Source organism: Aquila chrysaetos, chromosome 12 (assembly GCF_900496995.4).
Source record: "Aquila chrysaetos chrysaetos chromosome 12, bAquChr1.4, whole genome shotgun sequence".
NCBI classification, from domain to species: domain Eukaryota; kingdom Metazoa; phylum Chordata; class Aves; order Accipitriformes; family Accipitridae; genus Aquila; species Aquila chrysaetos.
Genome location: NC_044015.1, coordinates 25,285,968 through 25,300,788, shown reverse-complemented (window position 1 = coordinate 25,300,788; position 14,821 = coordinate 25,285,968). Strand labels below are relative to the sequence as shown.

Genomic DNA, 14,821 nt, shown 5'->3' with positions numbered 1-14,821 from the left:
TTTGAAGCTTTAAACTTATTTGTTCCTTCATCTGTTGTAAAAAAAAAAAAAAAAAAACAACCAAAAAAAAAAAACAACAACAAAACCCACAACGACACTATTATGCCCATAAGAACCAATTAAATGTGAGATTACACTTTTAAGGGAAACTTACTGAAGATTTTTTTTGTTTGTGGAAAATCCTCTTAAAGATTTAAGCTGAGTTTGTGTACTTTACTTACAGATGAAGTCTGTGCTGTACTGAAGCTGGATAACACTGTGGTTGGTCAAACTAGCTGGAAGCCCATTTCCAATCAGTCATGGGATCAGAAATTTACACTGGAACTAGACAGGGTAAAAATGTGGTTTTACTTCATTGACAGCTATAGTCAATTCTTTAGATTAGTTACATGTTTGGTTTGGGTCTTTTCCCCCCCTGTTGTGATTATGTTCAAATTTCATATGTGCAAGTATTCCCATCCTTAACAGAATGAGCTCCCTGGGATTAACCTGTTATGCTGGGCTGGCATTCTAGAAATTTTACCTTTTCTGGCCTACAAACTGACATACTGTGTTTATCCAAGAGCTAACACTTAGCATCTTTTTAGCCTGTGATAGATGGTGTTTAAATTTTTATTAGGATCATCAACTTCTCATTATTTATCAGTAAATTCTAATATCAGATACAGTTTGGATATTTTGGTAAAGCTATGTCAGAATTTTTACAGTGCTTCTGTAAAAGTGTTCTCATGTCAGGCTGATGAATTCTTCAGGAATAATAAATAAATTCACTAATAGGTCTTTCCTAGAGCTTTAAATGTTACTTGGAGGACTCGAGTATTGAAATGATACTTGATGTTTCTTTCCTCACACCTTTTGAAGAGAATTTGTTATATAGGTTTAATCAAGCATTTGTTTTTTAGATACCTGATAGTCATAGTATTTTAAGGTACAAGGATTTTTTTTTTTTAATCAGTGTTTAAAATAGCCTGAAAACTAGACTATATTTTAGGACCCTAAATGTCATCTCCAGTATATATTCAAAACAAATGAGAGAAGGAAAAAAAAAAAAGCCACCTTCCTGGTTTTGCTCTTTCCCCACCTCACCCCACCCCTCCGAGCCCCAAACCAGATTCCTTCCATCTAGGAAGGAAGCAGTTTTAGACCTGCAGGCAGAGAAATTCAGGTTCCAGTTAGAAGTAGTGCACAACAAAATTAGCAGCTGTGGAGTCCTGAAGCCTTGATTATTCTCAGATTAAGACTAGAACTAGTCAAAGTTTAGTAGCTGCTCCTACCAGCCTAGTATGTGTCATGTTCGCTATTTAAGAACTCAATATTAGATGCCTTTTGGTGCCAGAAAAGGACCTTGCTGCTGCTGGGCATGACCACGCATCCTTCTGTATTTGAAATGCACATTCCAAACCCCATCATGTTTTTAATCTGTCCTTCTTAACTTTTGTTTCTTTTAAAACCTACAGCTATCATATAAAGACAGTAAATTGATGCATCATGATGGAATTAAACTATGCTAACTGAACTTAGTAACATAAAATGCTGCTGCTATACTGTATTGCAGGATTCTTCACATTTTGTAACAAGCTTTTGTAACAAGCATATAAGACACCTAAAGAATATATAAGTCCCAGCAGCAAGATGTAGCAGCAGTAGTTCTTTTTAGTTTAAAGTTTTTGGCCCTCTTCACGACCATGTTACAGAAACTGTATATATTTCTAGAGATACTGTATAAAGTCTTGCATCATGATATGTATGCAGGTACTAAAATGTCACTATGCAGCCATGAAATGCAATTGAAACTTGTAAATAACATGGAAAACTAGTAAAGCCGAGGTTTCTAAACACAGGTAAAAATTTGTTGTCAGAGCTTGAGCTAAAAGAACTTGAACTACCACTTTTGTTAGACTGACTTAGAAAGTCTGGTGACTGTTTGTGACTCTCTCCTACTCTTGGGGGAATTTTACACTTGTACTTTTATTTGGACACTGGCTATCACATCTGAACAGAAGTGAAATGCTATGCTTATCCTAGCAAGAGCTTGCTCAGTATGGCTAGCTAGCCCTGGCACTCTTTTAAAGTAACAGCTCTGCATCTTGATCCTTGAGTTGCTAGACCTTATGATTGTACAGAGGTGACTCTTCCAGAACAATTACTAATAAGTAATTTACTGTATACATGTTGCCTGTTGCAGTCACGTGAATTAGAAATCTCAGTTTATTGGCGTGACTGGAGATCTTTGTGTGCAGTAAAGTTTCTGAGGTTGGAAGATTTCCTGGATAACCAACGGCATGGCATGTGTCTCTATCTTGAACCGCAGGGCACTCTGTTTGCAGAGGTAAGAACATTTCTTCAAAGCACTTGAGCATAGTTCCAAGTATTATATTGCAGAATAGTTTAAGAAGTTTTTCTTAAACTTTTAAAAATGCATTTTGTTCTGAAACTTGAATTATAACACACATCATTTGAACTGCAGGTTACGTTTTTTAATCCAGTTATTGAAAGAAGACCAAAACTCCAGAGGCAGAAGAAAATTTTTTCAAAACAGCAAGGTGATTTTTTAATATAAATATGTAAAGCTTAAAAAATTGTACAGACCTGTGATATTTTTTATACAGAGACCTAATATTTGCCTGTGAATAAAGCTGTTGATAATGATTTGGCATTGCATTTAGAAATGTTTTGGTTTAGAATTCCTCATTATGCATTAGCATTTAATAGGGAATAATTAGGAATTGCTAAGGAATATGACAAATTCAGTTTGTTCTTCATAAACTATAAACTGATTAATATGAATTTTTTTTAATTATAGCTTTTGGTAATAAGTAAGGAAATTACATGCACTCTGTTTTCTTTTTTCACAATATCCACAGGCAAAACATTTCTCAGAGCTCCTCAAATGAATATTAATATTGCCACTTGGGGAAGGCTGGTAAGAAGAGCTATTCCTACAGTAAATCACTCTGGCACCTTCAGCCCTCAAGCACCGGTGCCTGCTACTGGGCCAGTGGTTGATGCACACATTCCTGAACTAACACTGCCAGCCAGGTAGGTGATATTTACAATTTTTACGTATGTTTAAGAGCAAGAGTAACGGTGAGATGGTCATGCACTAATGTACGTAATATATGTCAAATCTGTTTATTCTGCAAGACGGCAGACTTTTCAATGTTTTAATTTTGGACATCCATTTTATAGTCAGATCTACACACGCAAGATTTGTTTTACGAGAAATCTACATAACATGCAGTTTTAAGTTGGTTTTCATACTATTAAAACAGTCTCTGCTATACACTGAGGAGTTACTTATTTTCTTGCCAGTGACTCTCCTGTAGCCAAATTGGACTTTGAACTTGAGCCTGAGCCTCCACCTGCTCCACCCCGTGCATCTTCCCTTGGGGAAATATGTGAATCTTCCTCTGAGATAAAGGCTCCTGATGTGCCATCTCAGGCAAGTAACTAAGAATTTTGGGCTATACAATTTAACAAGGTTGTGATATTGGCATCTTTATGATGGATTTCTTCCCTTATATTTTAGCATATGCTCCCTTAACTTACAGAATTATCTCAACAGAATGTTCCAATTATTATTGGTGGCAAACTGTTTCAGTGGTTGGTATGTTTAATTCTCCATGTCATTGGTTCCACCACATTAAAAACAAAAGCCAAAAATCATTAGAGTATTCAGGAGAAAATGGTTTTATGAACAAAGAGCAGAATGACTGGAGCAATAGGTTTCATCAGTCTGTTACAAGCTTGCTTATCTGTATCATCTTAAAGTATACCATTTTAGCTTAGGTAATTCTTGTGTTAAGAATTTCGCATGCTTATAGTAAAATTTCTGCATTCATTTGCTTTCACAATCAGTTTTAAATTCTCAGACTTTTTTTTCTTCACAGGATGAAGTAACAACTTTTGATTTTGAAAATGGCAGAAACAGTATTGTCCCAAAACTCCAGCCTGAAATAATCTGTGAGCCTGATGCTCCCCATTCAGACATAAAATACACCAACACCCGAGAGCCTGAAGATAGAAGGTAAAGATGCAGTGGTTTGCTGTTGATCTGAATAATATGTCTTATAGTTAACAAACTAGAAGATTTTTTGACTGTTTTTTTATTTACGTAGATCACAACAGAGATTTCAGTTCAGTCTGAAGGATTTCAGATGTTGTGCTGTACTGGGCAGAGGACATTTTGGAAAGGTAAAGGTCAAAAGGCTGTATCAAATGTCAAGGCTGTATCAAAAACTAGAACAGCTCTTAAATGAATTGCGTATCTTCTGTTTTAGGTGCTGTTGGCAGAGTACAAAAACACAAATGAGATGTTTGCTATTAAAGCCTTAAAGAAAGGAGATATTGTTGCTCGTGATGAAGTAGACAGGTCAGTTTGTAAAATATAATACATGGATTCCGTAAATTGTGTTTTCTTTCTGCATGCAACACAACTGTAAGCTCTACAAACAGTAGTTAAATTCAGTGAAAGAGCAAAACAAGTTGTCATCTCCCTGCTTAGTTGGCTGCTGGAGATGTGTAGTCTTTCTTCTGGGGCAAGGAGGGAGCAGTGTAGCCCAGGAATGCCGATTTGTTCTAGTGCCTCTCTTACCATGCCTGTACTACAGCTCTGACTTAAAGCTGATCCTGTTTTTCATTTAGGTTCTCTTGCAATTTTTTATTCTAATTACTTGTTCTATGGACTTCCATCAGATTTCAGGACAGTGACTATGTTTTCTTTACTGGCAGAAACACCTATGATAATATTTCTCAACCTGTAACATACTGTCATACGTTGTCCATCATATTTTCCCTTAAGTCCTGTGTATGCTGCACTGTTGGGGGTTTTTTTAATCTTTTTGCCCCAAAACTCAGGTTTTTGTTTGCTTGGAAGTGAAGTGGCAGTTACAAAACTGTCTAGTTTTAGCGCAAGAATATTCATTTGACTTGCAGGAAGAAAGATAACTGTATTAAGAATAAGCTACAAATTAACCAATTGTCTTAAGGAGAAATAAGCTGGAATTACTATAGATAATGTCTATAACATTGTTACTGTTTTTCCACTTTATGTGTTTTATACAATTAAAATGAAAATGGATTGAAGCTAATGTCACATGGTATCAATGAATACTTGATGCAAGTCTGAGTATTTGGAAGGAAAATTGGCAGGGTACAGTTTTCATGGACTGCTAGGTTTACTTTTTTGTTTGTGAAAGCTATATGTAACTTTGTGGAAATGCTGGCATCAGCTTAATGTGTGTGCAAGTATTAAAACCTCTGTCTTGAAACAAAAAAAGTTCTGCTCTTATCCTGAGGGACAGAGGAAAAAACATAAGGTATAAAGCACCAATAGTTTCTGGGAGTTGAAAAATTGTGGTTCAGGATTCAGCTTTAAATTTCTACTGATTTTTCTGTTTGCAGCTTGATGTGTGAAAAGCGAATATTTGAAACTGTGAATAGTGTAAGACATCCCTTCTTGGTGAACCTTTTTGCTTGTTTCCAAACCAAAGATCATGTTTGCTTTGTAATGGAATATGCTGCTGGGGGGGATCTGATGATGCACATTCATACTGATGTCTTCTCTGAACCAAGAGCAGTGTGAGTATCCATTCCTTTTTGTGGCATTAAGTGAAGGGCATTTTGTTCAGTGGATAAGAACCAAGATCTTTATCACCACATGCCTCTACATTATGTCATTTCAGTAAATACTGTTCAAGTTTGTAAAAGGGTCAGAGATTCTAACTGATTTTGTCAGAAAAAGACATATGCAGGTTTAATGTGCCTGAATCTACACTGAATTCAAAAATTATATACAAGTATTTAATGTTTATAATACTTTTTTTTTAAGGTTACATTAAAAAGGTAAATGAAAAGTTAATATAGCAGACAAGGCTAAAAAAAGGAAAGAATAAGCCAAATTGGAAATCCTTCAATGCCATAGCAGTGGATACTACAGAAAATTTATCCTGCAGGCCAAGCGACCATACTACAGCTCAAAAGCTGCAAGTTTAAGCGTTTTTGCCATCTGGCTTTAAAACTCTGACCTTGTATAAAACTAATCTGTACCTGAAAAAGCAATTGGTAACTTCAGAGGATGGTTAATAAAAAAAGATCAAAAATAATGGACTTATTCTGAAAGGCAAGACTAAAATCCATTGAAATTTTAACTTTTTCAACAGATTCTATGCTGCATGTGTGGTTCTTGGACTTCAATATTTACATGAACACAAAATAGTATATAGGTAAGTAGTCATTGACCATTTCCAACAGATGAATTTCAGCTGTTCTGAATAGTACTGAAGAAACATCAGTGATGCAATTTTGTTCATTTAGAGATTTGAAGTTGGATAACTTATTGCTGGACACAGAAGGCTTCGTGAAAATTGCTGACTTTGGTCTTTGCAAAGAAGGTAATGGCCCTTAAATTTTCTTTCTAGGGGAATTTCATAGTCTGTCTTACCCTTGACTGTTCCTTGAGACTTTTGGACTGCCAAATGCGTATAGTGTATACTTACCCTGTATCATTTGAAGGAAAAAATACATCTCTGACTACAAACGTGGAGATAGGAGGAGGTTCCTTAGTAGGGAAATATCAGGAGCATCTGAGCATAGCCCTATTTTTTTAATTTATTTTTTTCAGTTGTGAGCAGCACCTGTTCTGATTCTTACTTCATCATCTCTCTGCTTATGAATAAGGCATACTGCTGCATTTTATAAGTTAGCAGAAAAAGCATTAGGTGTTTGTCCTCATTCTAAGCACATTGACACTGTACAATGAAATCAAGTACCATTATAATCCATACCTCACTCTTTTTGCAAATTCATTATCTATTTTTTTAAATCTGAAATAGTTGCAACTCTTAAGTATATGGTAATCACATGCAAAATATACTATAGCTAAAATAGAGAAATTTATCCCCAAAGGGAAGCCTAGATGCTAGGAAGTTACTTTCAGGCATCCCACTACTGGAAACTACCTTTCAAAGAAGACATAAAATAGAGGTAGCAACTGAAAGTGCAGTGTCTTTCCCAAACCCCTGTGTAGGGGGAAGATCCAGAAAGGTCCATTTCCTTCTCCAATTTGTATAGCCTGTCCTCTGTATCTTTCCCTTTGAGATAGCCTAAGAGGGAATTTGGTGAATTCAGTAGGCGTTCAAACATTACTGTTGTCTTCAGTATCCTAGGGCAAGTCCTGTGACTTTAGCTAAACACCAGTTCCATAAATGACAAAAGGAAACAAGGACAAGGAAGGCTCTTTGGTTTGCTGACTACTGCAATAAACGGTTTTCTTAAGCTTTCTGCAGCACCTCCACTTGCAGCGTCACATCAGTCCTTGTGGTGCTGATGTCCCAAACTGTGCCCGCCTTGCAAATATACAGGGCTTATTTTGCTTGAAGTTGTTTCACTATGCTGCATGTTTTACTTTACTATATGTAGTTTTGCCACTACAGAAGCATCCATAGTAGGCAGGTTTGACTAAACTAGTGTACCACACTTTCTTCTACTAGCTAGTAGAAATATAGCATAAGATTGTTTGTAGCTTTCCGAGCAAAGACAACTGGGTGACAAGGTGTAACTGGAAGCTTAATTTGGCTCATTGCATGTAGTTAGGGATAGAAAAACTTACACTAAAGCACGTATGGGAGGGAAGAATGGGAGAATGTTTTGCCTCACTGGCCTGAGCCTCCAGGACAGGCCCTGGAACTACAGTATCAGCTGAAGTTGCTCTAGAGAGAGGTTTTACTTGCTGGAGGAATAGGTTATAGAGTGGCAGAAAATACTGCTTGCTTTTCATTAACTGTAACTTTTCAGGAATGGGATTTGGAGACAGAACAAGCACATTCTGTGGCACACCGGAATTTCTTGCTCCAGAGGTGCTGACAGAAACTTCCTACACAAGAGCTGTAGACTGGTGGGGTCTTGGTGTACTTATCTATGAGATGCTAGTGGGTGAGGTAAGTTCTAGAAGATACAATGGAGTCATAAAACTAATGTATGTTGAAAAGGTTACAAAACTCAAGGTACTAGCCTGTCAACATGTAATATGCCCTACCTGTCACAGATGTATCAATACTTGTATATACAGTATGTATAGGCATACCTAGTTTTACAGTAAGCATCTTAATGTGTTTCATCAAGAAAAAGTAGTATTAAACACTGAGCAGCTACTTACCTGCTACTAGCTGCTGTAATGCCACAGAAGTTGATGAGTTGTGTCATGACCTTGAATTATCAGCAGTTGTGGAAGTGAATGAGTTGTAGCTGGTCCAAGACTTAACCTCTAGATTTTTGTTTGTTTTGAATTACATCATTATGCCTTAAATCAAATTACAGTAATGGCACATTAATATCAGTGTCTCTAAGCAAGAACATAGCACATCTGGTTTTGGGGAGCTCAGTTTCCAGCACACATCTGTTGTCATCAAATTTGGATGCGTACAGCTATAGCAGTCTTCTGCTTTCAAATGCTTTTGGAGGGAAAATGAACTCCTTAACTCCTGTAGCTTGAATGGAAGTGAACTTTAATGCATAAAACAGGACAGTAGTGAAAGATTATGCCAAATGTAATGCTGTTTACCATTTGAATCACACATGCACTAAACCAGAATGCCCCAGTTCCATGTAAATGAGCTGGTATAAATAAATTAATATTTACTAGTTATTAACCATTGTGTATATTGCTTTACCTTCTGGTCCATTTTGTTATAGTATCTCCCAGGTAGCACAGTGGTGGCTTACATGCTAAAAACTGGAGAAAAACTATAGATTTGCTCGTCGTTTTGTTCTTTTTTGAAAAAAGATGATCATTCAACTTTCTTTCACTTCCTTTCAGGTAAAAAAAAGGACAAAAAGCTTGTAGGGTGTTGCCTACATTGGTCAGGCCACTTCAAAAAAGTTTGAAAACCCTTGAGCTGTAACATGCTAAAGATACTACAAAAACAAATTAGTCTTGACCACATTACTTGTGAATGGCAGCTGTCCCAAAGAAGAGCGGATACATACTTTCCACCTTACCTGTATATCTTGTGTCAGAGTTCAAAGAAGATCCCAGTTTTAGGTGTTCCTACTTCTAAAAGCACATTTGTTAAAGCCTTGTCCTTCAGTAAGAATTAAGGGATAATACCAACTTGCCTTATTTTTCTGTCTTCCTTATGGAAACTACCATATCTGTCTCTGAGAAAAGGAAGACTTCATTTCAGGGTGACTAATTCCAAACTGTCTGCTGAATATACGTTGTTTCCAATTGTAAGTGATTTTTAAGCCTGTTTAATATTATTTTTTTATTACTTTCATTATAGTCTCCCTTCCCTGGAGATGATGAAGAGGAGGTGTTTGACAGTATTGTAAACGATGAAGTTAGATATCCACGCTTTCTGTCTACAGAAGCCATCTCTATAATGAGACGGGTAAGAACATAATAATAATATTACAGTATTCCCCTCTTATCCTGTTTCCTCTCCAACATTAAGGAAATTAATTGCTTTTGTGAGGAACAAAATACTTTAAGAACCTACACTTGGTATTTTTTTCTACAATTAAATTTCAGACTTGCTTCATTTATGCTGTGCCATGCTGCCTATCACCTTAAATGAAAATTGTCAGGGCCATTCCACTTTATTCGGGAGCAAGTTTTTCTTTTTAAAGTGTACAACACTAGAGGTTCTACTTTCTTCCTGAACTAAGTTTCCTAGTTGTATCGAATTGGAGAAGTTCAGCGCTCTTTTTTCCTAGCAGAACACTGCTGCATTGACCTATTTGGTAGATTAAGTCACATGAGTATTTTAATTCAAAGACTTTTAAATCATTTTGGTTTCTTTCCAACTGGGGCAGGGAACACTGTACACATGGCAGCTGCAGTCCCATTCTTGGCAAAGAACAGCTGATTTTGTTTATGATTGTTATTAGTCCTATTCCTTAGTGTAATGCCTCTACTTATCTAAAGAAGATGCTGCAAGCTCTCTAAGTTAGAAGCTTATCACAGTTGATAAAAGGCATCTACTGGAGGTGATTCAAAGCCTTTGGAAGAAGCCTCTCGACTTAAATGTCTGACACTGAGTATCAGTCTAGCACCTAATTCAGTAACGTGCAGCAGCATGTAAGTTAAAGCATGTCACAGTAGTTACTGTGACCTAAGTATTCAAGTAATAGCATAAATATTCTATAGCTTAAAATGATTGCTTACTCCTAGGGAGAGAGTAGTTTTCTATAGAAAGAAGGAAGAATGCAGTTTTAAGGCAGTACCTGGGGAGCGTATTTTTACTGTGAAAATTAGCATGCTGATATCCACAGGGGACTGCTACACTGCACCCAAAATATGCGTACCATGAACTTTGTGCTCACAGTTCACTAGTTGTAGCTGTGTGTGCACTGTTCCTGTCTGAGAAAGTCTTGCATAATATAGTAGACATTATTTTTTGATGGCTGCATCATGAATGTATCAGCCCACCCTGATGCTGGGCACTCTGTCCGGAACAGGGGTCTGCGCACAGCAGCATGATTCACAACTGGGAGCATCTAACTTCTGTTGTTAACTAGAAAACCCTTTTATTTTGCTGGGTGTGTAAAGCAGCATTCACCATGTCATGGTAACCAACTGCTGTGAAATAGCTGGCCACAGGAGAGAGCAAACTCATCTCTCTTATGAGCCAAGCCAGAAATACTAGCTTATGTAAATTCTGTATCCTCTCCAGCAAAAAGCACGCTTTTCAATCTATGGTGAACACTAGGCCCCACAAATGACCTCAGGTAGCAAGATCTGCAGTGGGACAGATGAGTCTGCTGTCTTTATGTTCACAGCTAGGCTGCTGGTGGAGTTGTGTTAACACATTCAGGCATCTCTACAAGAGCACTGCTATCTCTAGCTCTGTACACATGAAGTTTTGACTTCCCCTTTCTTTGAGGACCAAGAATTTTCTGTAGGTCAGGCAGTATGAATGTCACTGTCCATCTAATCTTGGTGTTGGCTCTTACACAGTAGCAGTCGTCCTCCCTAGTTCTTCCCCCTGCCTCTGAATTTTTGCACTGAAATCTTGCATGTTTTGTCAGCTGCTACGAAGAAATCCAGAGCGGCGTCTTGGAGCGGGAGAGAAGGATGCTGAGGATGTGAAAAAGCATCACTTCTTCAGGGTAAGTACAAACTAGTATTATTTCTAAGGCCACTAAGGACTAGAGACAGGAAACTAAACATCAATTGGTTTATTTTACAGCTAATAGATTGGAATGCTTTGCTGGCCAAGAAAGTGAAGCCTCCTTTTGTACCCACCATTAGAGGACGAGAAGATGTTAGTAATTTCGATGACGAATTTACCTCTGAAGCACCTATCCTCACTCCACCTCGGGAACCAAGGATACTTTCAGAAGAAGAGCAGGAAATGTTCAGAGATTTTGATTACATTGCTGATTGGTGTTAACTTCTAGACACTGTGAAACCCCAGCTGACTGGCTCACAAGAATGCCTCTCTCGGAAGAATACCGACCCTTCAATTGCTCTCTGTGCCACCTGTAGCTTCTGGGTTTTTTTAAATCACATGAAGATCCTTTTAAGTACTGTTTTAACACTCTTGTGAAGAGTGGCCTCTGTACATTGTTTTTTATCTGAGCACTGGAAAGCAGGTCTATGGAGTTCTTAAGCTGAGTTGGTGAACCTAGGCTGTATTAAGCTTCTCACACATGGGCACACGTGGATCTGTACTGTTTCTCTCACTCTTCCCCAGCAGATAACATTGCTTTTTAAAGTATCTGCCTTAAGTGGGAAAAGCAGACTTAGCTTATCTCCAGTCAGTCACATTGAAATACAAGTTTGGGATACTGATGACACTCACACAGAACATGGTTCTAGCTGGAGAAGGCAAATGCTTTCAGTTAAATATTATCTTGTGCAGTCTGTAAAACTACACATTTCTATGTACACCTTCATCTTGTGTTCTTAAAATAATGGTATGGAGAACAGATATGCCTTGTTTTGTAAATTTTCTATGGTATTTATTAGGAAAAATGTTAAACACCTTGCCTTTGAGATAACAACAGTGTAAGTGCTTCCATTACCAAGAAAAATCCAGAAAAATCCAGAAAGTTTACCAAAGCCACTTGCCAAACAGTTTTGCCTTCAAGCTTTTTAAGCATGGCTTAAAACCCTGGTTGATAGGAAGAATGTAACAAGGATGTTGCTCAGTCTAACCACAAAGAGTAAAGCATATGCATTTTCCAGGCCCATCCACTCCTGTACTCAACCTCATGCCTTCCCCACTTGCCAAGTGGACAGATAAGTTAACCAGTCTGTATCTAACCACCTAGATCATCCTGTATCTGCTGTACAATATCATATCACTTTTAGAAAACATAAGGATTTTCAATGTATACATGCTGTGAACATGTATATTTGGAAGTTGTAATGTATTCTTATGTCCAGGCAAGTAATTTAATTACACCACTTCATTAATTTTGCACAGTGGCCAAGTGAACAACACAGAACTCTGAGCGGAAAAAATATTTGTATACATACAGGCCACAGAACTCCAGAACTTAGATTGGCAGTTACTGAGGGTAAAAGCAATATATTGTAACAGAATGTATAAATATTTTTGATAAAAACAGTGTATATTTTATAAACCCCTTAACACTAAAAAGCTGTACCTCAAAAGTTGAAAAATAATTTAGACCAGACACTGTGCATATTTGTAAACCAAGACCTATTTTTGGCATCTGGTGTTCTGTGGGCAAACATTAATTCTTAGAAAACCGATTTCCCACATGGTTCTTAGCTCTAGCACCATTCAGAGCTGATTGCATATGTAATCTCACAGGAGGTTCATCCTAGCCAGGAGTTTGCTGTTCATGGGCTAAGACAGTGAAAATCGGCACTCAAATGAATTCAATATTTGTAATTTTATTCATTAAAAGAAGAAATGCAAACCATTTGAATATGCAATGCTAAGGTGGTTGTTTAAAATCTTGATGCTGGACAGACCTGCAGGGTCAGGCAGGGGAGAGGCTTAGGGAAGAAAAAAAAAAAAAAAAAAAAAAAAAAGTTAATAGGTCTAAATCAAGCACCCCCCGCCCTGCAGGAACAAGGCAGGCATCTTTACCAGCGCTACAAATCATGTTGGGCAGAGCAAGTCAACTTTTCAGCATTACTTGTTTCCTGATTCTAATTAATAAGAAGCAAATTATGTTCCTGTATCTAGCTGAAACCAATACTTTTGAGGTACAGTGAGCTCACCCTTTTTGGTTCCCAAATATATATGAGCATCTAACAGGGTGCTTAACACTTATGAAAGTATCCTCAAAAATACCTTTTTGTAACTATGTCTTGTACAGAAATCTTTTTTTTAATCTAAGTAAATCACTAAAAAAAAAAAAAAAAAAAAAATTAGAGGGCAGGGGAATTTCACCCAGTTAAGCTGAAAGAAAGCACTAATTTTATCTCTGTAGTTTTTTAAATATTTTTAGGCAGATTAAGATTTTAAACCCTAGATTGTAAATATATTTTGCTATACTTTATCTGTATGTGGCTGCTCAAGCACTTTGTAAGGAAATTAGGATATTTTAGAATGGTACACTATGCATTAAAATGAAATGTGCCTTTAACAAATGTCATTCTAAGTGTTTTGCAGTCATTAATATCACAAATTAAAGTTCTAAATAGAGTAATTTGTAAATTGTGTCCCAAACATGATTTTGCTGTTTTTTGGAAGTGATTTGTCATGTTTTCTCCACAGGTAACTTTAGAAAAGAAGCTGGACTCAGGAAGGGACTTACAGAAAGCCAGTCTCGTAGTGGTAGCTTAGTGTACTTCTGTTCATTTTTTAAAATATCAAAATAAATAATTACCTCCAAGCATACCTTCTTTCTGAGGCTGGAGAAAGGTAGCCTCCTCTTGCTTGGGTGATCAGCCCTTCTGAAGGGAGCAGAAGACCATGTCTGTTGAAGTCTGGCCAGCTTCAATCAGCATTCTCCCTTCCTTTGAGCACAGGGGGAGACAACACTCACTCCCCTCCTGGGTATTTCTTCATTAGTCTCTTTCTTCCCCCCCCCATTATACAGAAAAGCTCTGTAAACAAACAAAAACCTATACCCAACCCTCAATGAGCTTGTTCTTTAAGCAGAGAACAAAGCTTTCTTTTCTGAGTGCATTTAGCAAAGAAATCTTTACTCTTAAGAACAAACTAAAATTTCATGAGACCGTAGCCTAGAGCCGCTTCAGTTCAATACTTAACTAAGCAATCCTGCCAGAAAGGGCTGGCTCCAAATGAAGATACAGTTTCAAATATCTAGTCTAAACTGCTGCTGAATTAACATGGAGGTGCCTGAAGATGCTATGCCCTTGCCTTTGTTGTGTGTGCGGAATGCAATCCTTCAGCACTCCTGTCTTCTCCCAGGCTCGCTGCTGAACCACCTCCCAGCAAAAACACACACGCATTTGCAGAGAACCCAAAACCTATGAACGCCTGAACTACAGCCAGTCTCCTCACTTGTACTATAGGCTCTGCTTGTCACACAGCCTTTACTACCACTTAGCTTTGGTAACACAAGAAGGTAGCAATTAGCTAAAACAGGCTGCAGAGTTGCAACAACCTCCTCTCCAGCTCCCCCACACCTATCCCTGCAACCCCAAGAACTGCTGGTGTACCATGCACACAGCTGCACACAGACATTCCCCACACTGCCAAGAAGTGCTCCAGTCAGGAACAAGGAGAGCTCATTTCTGCATGAGAAGCTTCTGTAAGAGAAGCCAATTCCTTAGCTTCATCAAAGCAGCTTAGTAAAGGGGTCATAACTGCCTAAAAAATGAATTCAGAGTTACACTCCTCTTTTTTTCTGGATAGTAACCATAGTCTAC

The 14,821-nt window shown here is 37.7% G+C and overlaps 1 protein-coding gene across 6 annotated transcripts in view; it reads left to right on the top strand.

Annotated features, from left to right (window-relative positions):
* The window catches only part of PKN2 (protein kinase N2), a 56,879-nt gene extending 43,239 nt beyond the window's left edge, over nt 1-13,640 (top strand). For all 6 annotated transcript variants that reach the window (XM_041128041.1, XM_030033112.2, XM_041128042.1 and 3 more), the window contains 15 exons: nt 224-333; nt 2,186-2,329; nt 2,468-2,543; nt 2,865-3,039; nt 3,313-3,442; nt 3,891-4,027; nt 4,119-4,194; nt 4,281-4,372; nt 5,404-5,580; nt 6,162-6,224; nt 6,316-6,392; nt 7,795-7,937; nt 9,282-9,389; nt 11,029-11,109; nt 11,190-13,640. In XM_041128041.1, the coding sequence (XP_040983975.1) occupies nt 224-333; nt 2,186-2,329; nt 2,468-2,543; nt 2,865-3,039; nt 3,313-3,442; nt 3,891-4,027; nt 4,119-4,194; nt 4,281-4,372; nt 5,404-5,580; nt 6,162-6,224; nt 6,316-6,392; nt 7,795-7,937; nt 9,282-9,389; nt 11,029-11,109; nt 11,190-11,393 (1,793 nt within the window). In that variant the 3' untranslated portion in view covers nt 11,394-13,640. The remainder of the gene's footprint in view (nt 1-223; nt 334-2,185; nt 2,330-2,467; nt 2,544-2,864; nt 3,040-3,312; nt 3,443-3,890; nt 4,028-4,118; nt 4,195-4,280; nt 4,373-5,403; nt 5,581-6,161; nt 6,225-6,315; nt 6,393-7,794; nt 7,938-9,281; nt 9,390-11,028; nt 11,110-11,189) is intronic.
* Nucleotides 13,641-14,821: the final 1,181 nt, after the last annotated feature.